The sequence below is a fragment of the Gadus morhua genome, chromosome 16 (assembly GCF_902167405.1).
Source record: "Gadus morhua chromosome 16, gadMor3.0, whole genome shotgun sequence".
Lineage (NCBI taxonomy): Eukaryota > Metazoa > Chordata > Actinopteri > Gadiformes > Gadidae > Gadus > Gadus morhua.
Window position 1 is genome coordinate 14,946,183 of NC_044063.1, and position 14,535 is coordinate 14,960,717.

Sequence of the window (14,535 nt, forward strand, 5' to 3'; positions counted from 1 at the left end):
CTCTCTCTCTCTCTCTCTCTCTCTCTCTCTCTCTCTCTCTCTCTCTCTCTCTCTCTCTCTCTCTCTCTCTCTCTCTCTCTCTCTCTCTCTCTCCCGTCTCCCTTATACCCTTCTGTCTTTCTCTTCCCTCTTCATCAAACGCCCACTCCTACGATGAGTACCAGGAAAAACAAAGGGAACGTGAAGGAGAGTAGAGAGGGAGGTGGTTCTGGGACGAGAGAGAGAGAGAGAGAGCAGATATGAGGAAGGAACAGGTAGTGTGTGGTGGAGCGGTGGGCTGCGATGCAGGTGGAGATGAGTTAGAGCACAATACCATAGCAGGCCGTAAAGTGCTGATATTACACTAGCCGTCTCCATATCGATCTGCGCCTCGCAGAGAGAACCCTATATTAGCAAAGCCTCGCTAAAACAGATATAGTCGGTTACCTGGAATAATAAACAGTGAAAACAATCTAAACTCATAACTTTTTACTGTGTGCTATTTATCTTTTATCGCCGAGACCCTGGCACTTCAAGAAGTCCTGCTGCACCGAATGCAGTACATACTCGCACGTAGTGGGCTGGCAGCCGCTGCTGGGATTTGTAGTCCTCGTCGGTCTCGACTACGGCTCGCCAGGGTAGGCTTGTAGGCTTTTGCCGTCGCCGTGATGATGAATGGTTATTGTTGTCATGGCAAATTGTCCTGAAAGCCATGGAAGACGTCGCGGCAGCAATAAAGGAGCACCTTATTGATCCCTGAGAAATAATAGGTTAAATTTATCAGACACGGGACACAGGACACGGGGTCAGGGGGGGGCGGGGGGGGGGGGGGCAGGGCGGAGAAGGATGATCCGTGTGTTTACAAAGACACTCATCATCCCATTACGAGGACTCTGTGCGGCCGTCCTTCCATCTCCGCGGCTGTATGTCTCAATACCTGTGTGGCTCTTTTACCTTCTGCCTTTTAGACTTCAGCTGTGGTCTTCGTAACGTTGACGATTCTTTTTTTATTCTTATAATTATTATATTCAAATTGCATAAAAGAACTGCTTTCGTGCTTGTGTTGTGCGTAGTTGAAAACCATTTGCTGATTGAGTTTAGCGTGCCTTGTCGTTCTTTGGGTTGGGTTCTTCTATATTTTGTGTGTGGATATGTCACCGCGTCTTCCAGAGGCCAGCTTCCAGCCGGTTCCTCATGACAAACTACCGGCCTGCAGCAAGACACACACAAGCCACCAGACGCGCCACTACACACTAATGGCCGTAGCTAGACACACAGTGGCTGCTACACACAGTGGCTGCTACACACAGTGGCTACACACTGCGCACAGGAAGGAGGCTAGATTGATCCAGGTTTAGCTCTCAGGGCTAAGAGATATTGAGGAGAATGATCCCTCTGTAATCATGTTAGAGCCAACCAGACCTTCCCAATACACAGTGCTCTGTGTGTGTGTGTGTGTGTGTGTGTGTGCGTGTGTGTGTGTGTATCAGAGAGAGCGTGCACGTGGTCATGTGTGTTTGTACGGGAGAGAGCTTTGATTTCTGTCTCCTTCCTTTCGTTGTTGGGTCCTTTGAGAAATGTCAATGCGCCCTTCTGTCAAAGTCAGTCTCAGTCAACCAAAACAAACACACACACACACATACGCATACACATACGCGCACAATCACACGCACACACAAACGCACACCAACCCCAGAAGGTTATGCTGTCATTCACACAGCCATTGATAAGGCAGTCCCAGCTTTGGAGCCCCTCTTGTCACTTTTCATCTTAATGGCCATCTCTGACACACTCATTGTCTCCCTCTTCCTCGCCCTTAATCCTCTGTTCCTCTCCCTCTCTCCCTCTCTGTCCCTGATATCTGCCCTCCTCTTGCTCTCTTCCTTCCCATCTCCTGATCTCTCCCGTATCTCTTCATCTGGTTCTCTCCGTCCGTCCGTCCGCTCATTCCCTCCTTATCTCTGTGACGCCACCCCCCCCCTCCCACTTGCTCCTTCCTCTCCCATCATTATCTCCTTCCACCTCCCTCGATCATTGCTCATCTCTTGTCTCCTCGCTGCGTTCCTCCTCTCCTTCCAGCTCTTATCCATCGTCTCATCCCTCCATCTCATCCCATCTCTCTCCCTCCCTCCCTCCCTCCCTCCCTCCCTCTCTCCTCCTCTTCCTCCGCCTCTGCATGGCTCCCAGATCGCCTGACATTTCCTCTGGTCGTTAACGTCCATTGGTAGTTAGGCACTTGTTTGATGTTCACCTCTCACAGATTCCCCCCGTGCTCTTCAGGGTTCAGCCCTTCTCGGAAGCCCTACCGAACGACCAAATGTTCCTCTGGTCATTCGCTGGTTAATTCCATGTTAGAGGTCTTGCAGAGGTTAGATCACGGTTCATGGATGTTTAGAGGCAGGCAGGGCTGTGTCTGCGACCAGCTTCTGGAACCTTTTGGCTGAAGGTTGATATTGTAACTGTTAAAGGACCAATCTGCTTCTGGGTTGTGTGTGGAACCCTGCACTAAACAATTGGTTCCAGGCTGATTTCACACAGTCTGGCTCCCATGGCTTCAACAGACTCAGGTATGAATGGTTCTCTACCTCTCTAGCTGCTGAAACCACAGTTAAACATGCACTTTTCCTCCACTCCCCCATATATACATGTGTGTGTGTGTGTGTGTGTGTGTGTGTGTGGTTGTTGGTGTGTGAGGGTGTGTGTGTGTGTGTTGGTGTGTGTGTGGTTGCTGAGGTGATGGCAGGGTTGGGTAGGCACTCTTTAAGCAGGCGTGTGTGCGAGAGGCTGGGATCCATGCTAAACTGATTTAGTCATGGCCGCGCCAGCGAGGCTAACACAATTACCGCTGGCTAATGGCCCCACTGACTGAGGAGGGGGCGGGGGAGGGGATGGGCGGGGGGGGGGGGGGCAGCATCAGTGGAAGGCAACCCAGAGGTCTCATCTCTCTTTCTAATTCCCTCTCTCCCTCCCTCCCTCTCCTCCCTCTTCCACCAGATGTCTCTGACCCTCTCCTCTTCCTTACACTCCCTCTTTCATCGTACGTTCTATTGCTGCCCCCCCCCCCCCCCCCCTGTTTTTTAGGGCGAGTTAGTCTTGCTGGAAATAAAAAAAACAAAAAACACACAAACAATGTCACCGTGTGCAAATGACTCAACGTGTGCTTGTTGTGTCCCTGTTGTTGTTGTTGTTGTTGTTGTTGTTGTTGCGGTCGTGGACCCAGCCATCAGGAGGAAGGAGAACGGTTGGTACGACGAGGAGCATCCCCTGGTCTTCCTCTTCCTCGGCTCCTCTGGAATCGGTGCGTTATTCCTTCCCTCTCGCGACGGCCTTCCCACCTTCCCACCTCCCCACCTTCCCACCTCCCCACCTCCCCACCTTCCCACCTTCCCACCTTCCCACCTTCCCACCTCCCCACCTTCCCACCTTCCCACCTTCCCACCTTCCCACCTTCCCACCTTCCCACCTCCCCACCTTCCCACCTCCCCACCTTCCCACCTTCCCACCTCCCCACCTTCCCACCTTCCCACCTTCCCACCTCCCACCTTCCCACCTTCCCACCTTCCCACCTTCCCACTTTCCCATCGTTTAGCGGGCCGAAGGAAAACCCGACATTTCGCTGTTGGATGTATTTCAGAGAACACACAGAACCGTCCAACCACACAAACCCAACCAAGGTCTGTCCCATTTCAGTCTCTCTTTGGGCCGTACTGGACTTTGATGAGCTCATGTGTTCCTCCGTCGAGGTGATAGCCGAAGGGCAGGTAGCCACTTATAACCGCTGCTAATGCTTTGTTTATAATAAACCGCTCACATCCAGACTGCGAGAAACAACACGCCATTTGTGAATACTATAATTCTATTGTGAAAGTGGCCCACATAGACCACCCATTGTAATGATATCAGTCTAGCTCCCTCTAAACGGTGAGAGGCTTACAGAAGGTCAGGGGAGCCGGCATAGGATGTGCATGCAGGAGGGAGCAAAGGAGGGTTGGTGATGGAGGGAAAGGCTCATGAAGAGGAATACGATTGGAGGAGAGGAAGGCGAGAGAGCCTGAGAGAAATGGAAAAGAGAGCAGGAGAGAGAGATTTGGAGGAATGACAGGCCCGAGAGATGTGGAAGAGGAAGAGAGAGACTGACAGAGTGAGAGAGAGGGGGGGGGGGGGAGGGAGCCTGGGAGAAATGACAGGCCGGAGAGATGGATGAAGGAGGGATGGTGTTCATATTCTCTGTTGCCTTCAGCGACAGACAGTGGCCAGGAGACATCAATATTAAACACAACAATCTACCCCCCCCCCCCCCACACACACACACACACACACAAACACACACACATGCGTACACATACACACACACCCCACCAACATATATACTTTCCCCATGCCCATATGCATACCAAACACACAACATCAATATCTTATATGAGCATTTATATGCAGAATATTTTACTGACAAACATAATGTGTGTTTCCGGCGAGAGTCAAGAAGAATGAGAGCTCCGCAGAGAGGAATGCCGGGATTTAGGCCAGCACTTAGGAAGAGGAGAACTATTGTCTGTCTCTCCTTTTTTTAATGAAAAAAAAATAATTCTGCATTTTTTTTCATTGTTGACCCATGGGGATTCTCGCCTGTTGTTATTATAACACACCCCTCCCCTTCCATCCCTGAGTTTTTACATCTAGATATTATAACCGCAAAGTGCTGTGCTTTTTACCTAAGTATTTTTTTGTGCTCCCGATATTAAACCATTACCTGCCTGCTTCTCTCATCGTCGCTGTGCGTTGATTTATCTGCAGGAAAGACGGAGTTGGCCAAACAGGTGGCTCGTTACATGCACAAGGATATCAAAAAGGTACGTTCCCTCGCAACACTCACAACACACTGCGACACACAGCGCACACACTGCTAGTCATCCGCTTGCAGCGTATCAAAGTACAGGTGGGAGTTAGCCCTGACAGCCGAGAAGCTGCCAAAAGCGATCCAGTCGGCAGTAATTAGCATAGAGCGCTGCCGCAGCTGAATTCTATTCTGGTGGCCACTCTTAATAAAATCAAATGACACCAAAGCACACATTAAAGTTAACGTTTAATGAAAAGTGGTTGGTTTCCTGGTGTTTCCTCTGTCTAATTTTGGATGGATTAAAAATTATGACAAGATTTAATACGTGTCGAAGACGAAATCCCGTTGTGTTTGAACATGGCATTCCAATAATGACAGCATCGGGGCTGTGTATCTACCAAAGAGATGTTCTTCCTCTGGCCAATGTGAATCCTGGAAGATAGAATCCAATTCCTATGTTTTGTGACAATACAGTAGCCCGACTCTCAATGCCATTGCAAATTGTATCCGATGTTAAGTGATTATCTCCTTCTCTGGATCCAGGGTTTCATCCGCATGGACATGTCCGAGTTCCAGGAGAAACACGAGGTGAGCGGCATCTGTTCTTCTCCTCTGATGGACATCCCGGCCAAGTCGCCCTCTCCTAACTTTCATAATTCTGACACCCTGCCTCATTAGAGGTGCTTTGTAAAGGGCTCATTATGGTTCCACGTCGTCAAGGACAACGCAGACACTTTGAAGCAGTCGTGAACCTGTTTTTCGTTCTGCGTCGGATTTTAGTTAGCGGACCAATCGCAGCCCTTGCTGCTGCGTCGCCTCGACGCAAGGCTTGTGGTGGAGGCAAGGAGGATCCGCAAGGACGTAACGGGTCCGTGAACCGTAAACCCCCTTGCGTTGCGAAGACGTCCAACCATAATCAATCATCATAATAATCAAGCGTCTTAGAGTACCATATTAAGCGCTATATACATTTCATTTATTATTATTATTATTAATCAGCCCATAGATCGATACACGTCAAATCAGACTCTCGACTCCGCTTGTCAAAAACAGTGTGCTAACTATACCCCGGGTTAACTCTCCTCACCTGCTGCTGTCGTGGTCGTCCCCTCAGGTGGCCAAGTTCATCGGCTCCCCCCCCGGCTACGTGGGCCACGAGGAGGGCGGTCAGCTCACCAAGCAGCTGAAGGCCTACCCCAACGCCGTGGTCCTGTTCGACGAGGTGGACAAGGCCCACCCCGACGTGCTCACCATCATGTTACAGCTCTTTGACGAGGTGAGAGAGAGAGAGAGAGAGAGAGAGAGAGAGAGAGAGAGAGAGAGAGAGAGAGAGAGAGAGAGAGAGAGAGAGAGAGAGAGAGAGAGAGAGAGAGAGAGAGAGAGAGAGAGAGAGAGAGAGAGAGAGAGAGAGAGAGAGAGAGAAAAGAGTTTCAGGTGAATGATGCAGACGCATAGTGATGAAATGTCAGTGTCACCCTCAGGATCCGTCATCCTCCATTTTATTCAGTCAAAAATAATAGAAACACTACACTTGTAGTTTCATTTTGTAGACACTCAAAGATACTTTACAACAAGACAAAATAGAGGAATCTAAACAAAACCAAAAAGGAATGAATGATTACATAAAAACATTTCAAAGCATCCGAATGAAGGGGCAGAAACCACTGGACTATCGCGCACCCTAGGCATGACTTCCACAATCTCCACACTTTGAGTCATTTGTGTCGTCTTTCCAACCCACCATTCTGTCTATCCTCTTCTGCGTCGTCCCGCCTTCAGGGCCGTCTGACGGACGGCAAGGGGAAGACCATCGAATGTAAGGACGCCATCTTCATCATGACCTCCAACGTGGCGAGCGACGAGATCGGCGCGCACGGCGTGCAGCTGCGGCAGGAAGCGGAGAAGCTCAGCCGCAGGAAGCTGGCGGACAACCTGGGTGAGAGACGCAACACACACACACACACACACACACACACACACACACACACACACACACACATCCTTCCTTTTGTTGCGCCTACAAGAAATTCCAATGTCGTACAGTGCATTATTTGCAGTGTTGAGTCATGTTCTTATGAAATAATCATGTTATGCACAATAATCATGGTAAAGAAATAAACAGATCAGCAAAGTAACCGTACAGTGTGTTACCAGATGATGTCCAGAAGATCGATGACATCAAGATCTCCAGACAGTTTAAGGACTCTGTGATCCGGCCCATTCTAAAAGTAAGACAGCGACACCTACTTTGTCTTTTACATGAGATAGAGACAAAGATTTGCCCTGGTTGATTTATCGTCGTTTTCCCTTAATCACTCTAATTGCCTGTAATGGTCTGGTTCCGGTCCAGGCCCATTTCCGAAGGGACGAGTTTCTGGGGAGGATCAATGAGATCGTCTACTTCCTGCCCTTCTGTCACTCCGAGCTTCTGCAGCTGGTCAGCAAGGAACTACAGTTCTGGGCCAAAAAGGTAAGCTGGAGAAACACTGGAGGTCAGTTCCGAGGTGGAGGTGGGGCTGGACGACACCAGGAGTGGAGGGACTACTTGGACACAGGCTTTGGAAATAGTATTAACGCACTGAAAGGATTTCCACAATGTAGGCAGTGGATTGGTGTGTGTGTGTGTGTGTGTGTGTGTGTGTGTGTGTGTGTGTGTGTGTGTGTGTGTGTGTGTGTGTGTGTGTGTGTGTGTGTGTGTGTGTGTGTGTGTGTGTGTGTGTGTGTGTGTGTGTGAATTAAAGGCACTTTACATCCAACAGGCCACTACACCATCACATAAATTTTACGCAGCTCCCGAAAGTCCCCCTCTTCCCCCTCCCCTCCGCCCTCCCCCCACCGAGTGTGGGCAAGGAACACTTAACCCCGGAGGATTCTCAGCTCTCTCCACCCACCGTGTGACCAAGCAGCGCGCCGGGATCGATACTCACTATAACGGGATTACTGTGTTTAACATGTGAAGCCCTCATCAATATTTCACTCTTAATATTACGACTAGCGTCCCAGCCATCCCAACACTGCCCTCCCCAGGCAACGGATTCAGATCCAGGCACTGCATGCTCCCTTCACACCCAATGTGGACGTGCGTGCACACAGGCAGAATCAGCGCATGCCACGTGTTCAGGAATGCCCGGGTCCTATAATGATATTGCGTGTCTTTTATTTGTGTAATTGTATACTGCGGTGCCGTGGAGTGAACTGTTCAATACAACAGCAGTGGCTTCAACGGGGACGGATTTTACACTGTGATTGTATTAGCGTTATTATGTTAGTGTTGAAATCGAATATCACCATTCATTATCCATTTAGGTTTCTGCACGCGTGGATTAAATGAGTAAAAACTGATAATGGTCCTGATCACACCTCTTACTCATATTAGTGCGTTATTAGTGTTTCCATGGTGCCGGTAATAATTGACATCTTATTTATTGCGCGAGTGTGAACAGCGGTGGCTGAATTAGCGGCTCTGATCACTACTATTGACTGGTGTTTCATTAAAACCCATTACGGCTGCTGTTGGTTAGCACAGCCAGACATGCTGCCTGACGCCGTCCTCCGTCTGCTGCTGTATGACACACACACACACACATACACTGTCACACACATATGCTCACCCTTATACACATCATATGCTCACCCTTATACACACACTCTCACACACATACACACATTACTTTATTAACAAACACATTCGCACACAAACACACATCTTTGCTCTTTTTCTCTCCACAACCGTGTAGAGAAATTCCGCTCTATTCTTTTTTTTGTTTTTTGGTTATGTTTCTCAATTTTGCCGCCATTAGTCTCTCACTCTACTCCCTGTCTCACACACACACACACACACGCAGACCATTTAGCACTGACCATTGAGGGTCCATGCGTTTCCTTGATAGGCGAAGCAGCGGCACGGCATCACTCTGCAGTGGGACCGTCCGGTTCTGGACCTGCTGGCTGGGGGCTACAACATGCACTACGGGGCCCGCTCCATCAAACACGAGGTACCCGGCATACACACTCGCTGCCAACCGGAAGCCATTCACAAAGGCACTGAGACAGACTGAACTACTTTCGCTATTCTTAATTGCTGTATCAAGTTGCAATAGAGTAAAGCTTTCATTCTTCTATATTCGTTCAACAACTTTATACATTTTAATCTGAATCAACAAAGAAATGTTCTTCTTTGTGAGGCCCAAACGGAAGTGTTTACTACTGATGAAAGTGTTTTGGGGGTTTCCTTACCAGAGATTATTCTAGAGACTACAAATCCATTAACTGAGAGAAACAAAACGTTCTGCCTCACTGAGTTCTGCTCCCTCGCCTTCAGGTGGAGCGGCGGGTGGTTAACCAATTAGCCGCTGCATACGAGCAGGAGCTGCTGCCGAAGGGCTGCACCCTGCGGCTGATCGTCCAATCAGACGGTCAGGAGGAGCCGCACCCGCCCAGCCTGCGTCTGGAGGTGGTGGGAGAGGACAGCTCAGCCAGGACCCTGGACATCCGACCTCCACTCAGCCCCGAGCACTAGGACCACACACACACACACACACACACACACACACACACACACACACACACACACACACACACACACACACACACACACACACACACACACACACACACACACACACACACACACACACACACACACACACACCGTCATCATCATCATAACTCTAATCTTCTTCATCTTATCGTGATATCTGAAGGAGGAAATGGATAGAGTGGCTTTAGAAGAAGTAACCAATAAAGCAACCCTCTCTCTCTCTCCTACCAGCACTTTCTCTGTCTCTGTTTTTCCCTAACACCTGCAGGACGAACAACGCACCAGTAGTGTCCATAAGTGCTTTGTGTTCCCGTGGCTACGCCACACCTGCAGATACATTACATGTTACATCACGAGGCAGATGTGAGCGGATAAGGTGCTCTATCACAGGCTGATCTCGCATTTTAAATGGACACACACAATCCCAAAGTCACTCAGTTGGAAACAACGTGGGGTGTGTGGGATCATTCAGTGACTCGATTGTTGATTGGTATGCACTGGTATTTTTTTTATAAGAGCTTTACATGTGTATAGGTTATAGTCTGTTGTATTTTTCCATGTTATAGCCACTAATGAACAATGTATTTTGTGTAGGAAATGAATCGCAAGGTTAAGCCAAAGTTAATGAAGCCAATATAGAGATATCAATACAACATGAGGAATATTTGTTTGAAGAGTATTTAAAGGTTTATTGTAAGTGGCAATAATAGTAGCATTTGTATGCCTTCAACGTCATTGGTTGTACAACACCAATGCTAACAGCATGTACTCAAGAGAAATATATCATTCCTTTTATTTATTTACTCTTGAGTAAGGTAAGCTTAAATTATTGTTAGCTATTTTAGATTTAGAAATGTGTTCGTGATTTTGCATATTTGTCTTATTTGAGAATAACATGAATGTTTTTAGGAGCATGGGGATTGTGTTTATTTGTTTAAACGTCTCAAGAGAAGTACCCAAGTCTGTGTTTAAGTGTTGAATGTTGGACTAACATCGCTGCCATGTGAATCGCTTTGCCATTGTCAATGCGTTTGTCAAAACGTATGTTGCTGCTGTGCGTCTCGTGTCTTGTCTTTTGCAGGGCAAGTACATCAAACACACTGGGAGAAATTTAAAGACACTTAAGACCATAAATAAATATTTAACCATGATTACCTCCATCCTTAAAGTTCACAGAATAGTGGCGGGAACGGAGGGCCTAACTAAGAGCCCGTTACCCTGCTTGTATCCGGACAACCAGTGTGTAAATAAAGTCTGTCTTGGTGAGCCTGCCGCCTCTTGTTCTGGTGCTGTCACCCTGCCACAGCTGATGGATGGATGGACTGACGGACACGTCGGGTGATGGATGAAAGGATGGGCCGCTTGTTTGTGTATGTGCGTCTGGGAGGCGGGGACGCAAGCTCCTGGGTGGGAACGCGACAACAATAACGCTTGTCTGCCGAGTGAGGCTACATGACAGAGGAATTTCTCTGGAATCTCAGCGTGTCACTGTGTGTGTGTGTGTGTGTGTGTGTCTGTGGAAGAACATTGGGCGGGAATGCTGCAGGAAGTTACAAGTCCCTTAGGGTTGGATTCCTTAGAGATATAGAGGGCATTCTACACACACACACACACACACACCAGGCATGTGTTCCCTGGAGGGAGGGATTAGCAAGCATGAAAAAGATTTGGATTCCCTCACTGCCCAGCCTGGACCCCCCATAATACACACACACACACACACACACACACACACACACACACACACACACACACACCGACATACACACACGAATGAATGTATAGGCTATTTGAACGGTCATAAAGTTAACTCAATGCACAGTGTAGTCACAAGTTGTTCTTTATACCTGATGCCACTGGAGTTGGGGAGCCGTCGTTGGTATTCGAACATTATTGACATTATTTGTGCTAGTCATTTTTTTTCCAAGTCTAGTTCATTTCCACACGATAATCACATTGTGCATAAATCGAGTATCAATGTGTGTGTGTGTGTATGTGTGTGTGAAAGACGGGAAAACCCCTCATGATTGCTCTTGCAAACTAAAGGGTGTACCTGGCATAAATTGTACTATTATTATTCATATTTCATGGATCTCTGTATGAGCCAATGAACCTTCCATTATCTTTTGTTTTATTTTAAGAGGGTTTTTTTATGAGCTGAACGGATTATCAAGTGGCAGATCGAGTGGTAGGTGGACTAGAAACCACAGGAAGTAGTAAGCATCTATACTTGAAGGGATGCTGTACTCTACAGATCCAATGCCTCTATTAGTGTAGAACAAGCTTACCAAGGGTCTGGCAGTGGGACTCACATGCACACACACAAACATACAGATACACACTTGCACACACCCCAACACACACACACACATCAATAGGTTTGTTTGTGTGTGTGTTTGTGTGTGCGTATGTCTGTGTGTGTGTGTGTGAGTGAGTGTGTTTAGGTACACTATACATGTGTGTGTCTTTGTGTGTATCCTTTCCCCTCCCCGAGGAAGACAAGGAAGTGGAGAGTGAAGAGCGGAGCAGAAGAGGTTCTTAGTCTGTCCGTCAGGCTATTTCTGACTGCAGCCATTTCTCTGATTAGATTATGGAGAGATAGAAACCTAGCCCTCCATCCTTTTAACCTCTTTGGGCCTGTATTTCTCCTCCTCTCTACTTCTCTCTGCTCAATCTCTCCCCTGCTCATCCTCCGGCTTCTGCACCATACTCTCCATCTCCCTTCCAACTCACAACTTTATTTAGTTTCACCCTACTCTGTTTCTTGTATAGTTATCCTAACTCTCTTACTGTTTTCCTCCCCAGAACTTTCTTGTCTTCCACCCCACGAATACAGCTGCAGATAAAAAAAAACTCAAATAACGCCAACCCCTTGGCATAATAAGGTAGAGGTAATATAAATAGCAAAAAGAAAAAGACACGAGATAGAAGATGTTCTAGAAAAAAGAAGAAATAGAGAATAAATTGGGTGGAGAAGAAAAGGGTGGTTTAGTGTGTTCAGTGATCTGGGAGATGCTTTTTAAATTTTGATGTAGGTTTCAAAGCCTTTCCACAAATGTCCGGTTAGACATCAACATCACAAATGTTATTATTATGTATTATTCAAATTAAAATGAGTTGACATTCTTGTGGTTCCACGATGCTGCGGACAGCGCGTGCTTGCCCAGGTGAAGGTGATGAATGATAACGACAAGCGTCTAATAGCACTTAGCCGCCATCATCCACAACACTGATACCACTCTACTATTATCATATCTGTCCGTATACTCTTAACGGTGAGTTTTCATCTGTATGCCTCTCTCCTCTCCTCCTCCTCCTCCTCCTCCTCCTCCTCCTCTCATCTCCTCTATCCCTGCCGCTCCCTCCTCCTATAGTGATCCCCCAGGACACCAGCGATCGATTACACAGCCATTACCTCTCGTTCTGCTCAGTTCTCACTTTATGAGAGCGCACGGGGCCTTTCTATGCCTTCTCGTCCCCGCTCAAATAAACTAAGCAACACCCATTGTTGGGTGGGTTCAGGGTTGTACTTACAAGTGGACGTAGGTCTGTATAATGTAGGATCTATTAGCTTATTGTGTGTGTGTGTGTGTGTGTGTGTGTGTGTGTGTGTGTGTGTGTGTGTGTGTGTGTGTGTGTGTGTGTGTGTGTGTGTGTGTGTGTGTGTGTGTGTGTGTGTGTGTGTGTGTGTGTGTGTGTGTGTGTGTGCGTGTGTCGATTTCAGTGGAAAGGGACTTCATTTGGGGTATTTCGTTTTTTCCCTAGGCTAGGTCGATTATTAAGATTGAAGCTCGCTTTGCGAAAAATGCGCAGATATATAAACCGCAGACAGTACAGTTTGTGTAAAACCCTCACGACGTCACGTGACATTTCCCTGGGCAAATTTGAATAAAAGACAAATAAAGGACCTACCAAAAACACAGTCAGCCCTCCTTTCTTTAAAAGAAAAGGAACAAATCCATTCTGCCTAATTCGAACCTTGCTCAGGGACAGCTCGCGTGGCAGATTGCAGTCTAATTAGTTTAGAGGGAATTTAATTCAATTAACTTTCCACAGCTCCGCGCGCCCCGCGGCTGGGCCTGCTTTCAGAGCGCGGGGCCAGAGCTCGAGATCTAATTAGCGTGTTTGGAGAAGCTCTCCTGCGCGCGGCCATCCCTTGCTACTCCAGCTGTGCCTTCGTGTTTATGTGTGTGTGTGTGTGTGTGTGTGTGTGTGTGTGTGTGTGTGTGTGTGTGTGTGTGTGTGTGTGTGTGTGTGTGTGTGTGTGTGTGTGTGTGTGTGTGTGTGTGTGTGTGTGTGTGTGTGTGTGTGTGTGTGTGTTTGCGTGTAAGTGTGCGTGTGGGGATAGGCTACAGTTCTCTTGGGACTCTCTTGGTTTTTTTTATCTTAAAAATGTATTTTCAAGTAACGTGCCCTTATCCATTAAGGTAATATAGGTTTGATGCTGGACCTATAGGCCTATTGCACTGATGTGCATGGAATGCAAATATACACCCGAACAATGGCTTTCTGCATTCATTACGTTATGACATGGGAGAAACATAGCATATTGAGCAAATGCCCTTGTTTCGTTTGTAATTTTGTAATCCAGACAGACGTAAAATAAAATACGTTTTCACAATTTGTATACAGGCCTAGTCAGTCGATATCAAAGTCGTGTATTCCGAATCTTAAAAAGAAAAGGTATTGCTTCTTACACCTTGGCCCTAACCCGATCACGTGACGCAAAATGTGCCTTTATTCTTAGCTCACCTAATTGTTTCTGATACATTATTTGTGTGTGTGACTCTTTCTATGTTTATAGCCGGAACGCTGGTCTTTCAGTGCTGCCTGGTTACGGAGGCTCGAGCGAGCGTTTCCTCTGTCAGATAGCGCGCGCTCTGGGCTCTCCGGTAACGCGGTTAAGACGCAGGCCGTACAGCTCTAGGCGGCGCGTCACGCTACATTTCTGTAATTCGGGACTGAAAAGCGGTGACTGGTACACCTACGGGAGCCCCCCGTCTCGCGCTCAACGTCTCTCATCAATCACGGGATAAATCAAATGCACGCGCCAAGCCCGCCAAAGCTCTCTTATTCTCCTTCTACAAACGTTAACGGGTGGATTCGTTATTTTATTTCAGACGGACTCCTCCTCCGAGAATCTCGGAGGGAAATAGAATATATTAAGAGAAGTGATGAA

General features: G+C 47.6%; 1 protein-coding gene across 1 annotated transcript; it reads left to right on the forward strand.

The window, feature by feature from the left end:
• Positions 1-17: 17 nt before the first annotated feature.
• Positions 18-10,623, forward strand: clpb (ClpB family mitochondrial disaggregase; the record flags this gene model as incomplete). The annotated part of the gene is given in 11 exon segments (XM_030381014.1): positions 18-346; positions 2,267-2,318; positions 3,061-3,277; positions 4,774-4,829; positions 5,360-5,404; positions 5,931-6,092; positions 6,596-6,752; positions 6,971-7,044; positions 7,167-7,286; positions 8,707-8,811; positions 9,138-10,623. Coding segments are annotated over 11 exon segments (1,515 nt in total), but the record flags the coding sequence as incomplete, so codon positions are not given.
• Between the last annotated feature and the right edge of the window lie 3,912 nt (positions 10,624-14,535).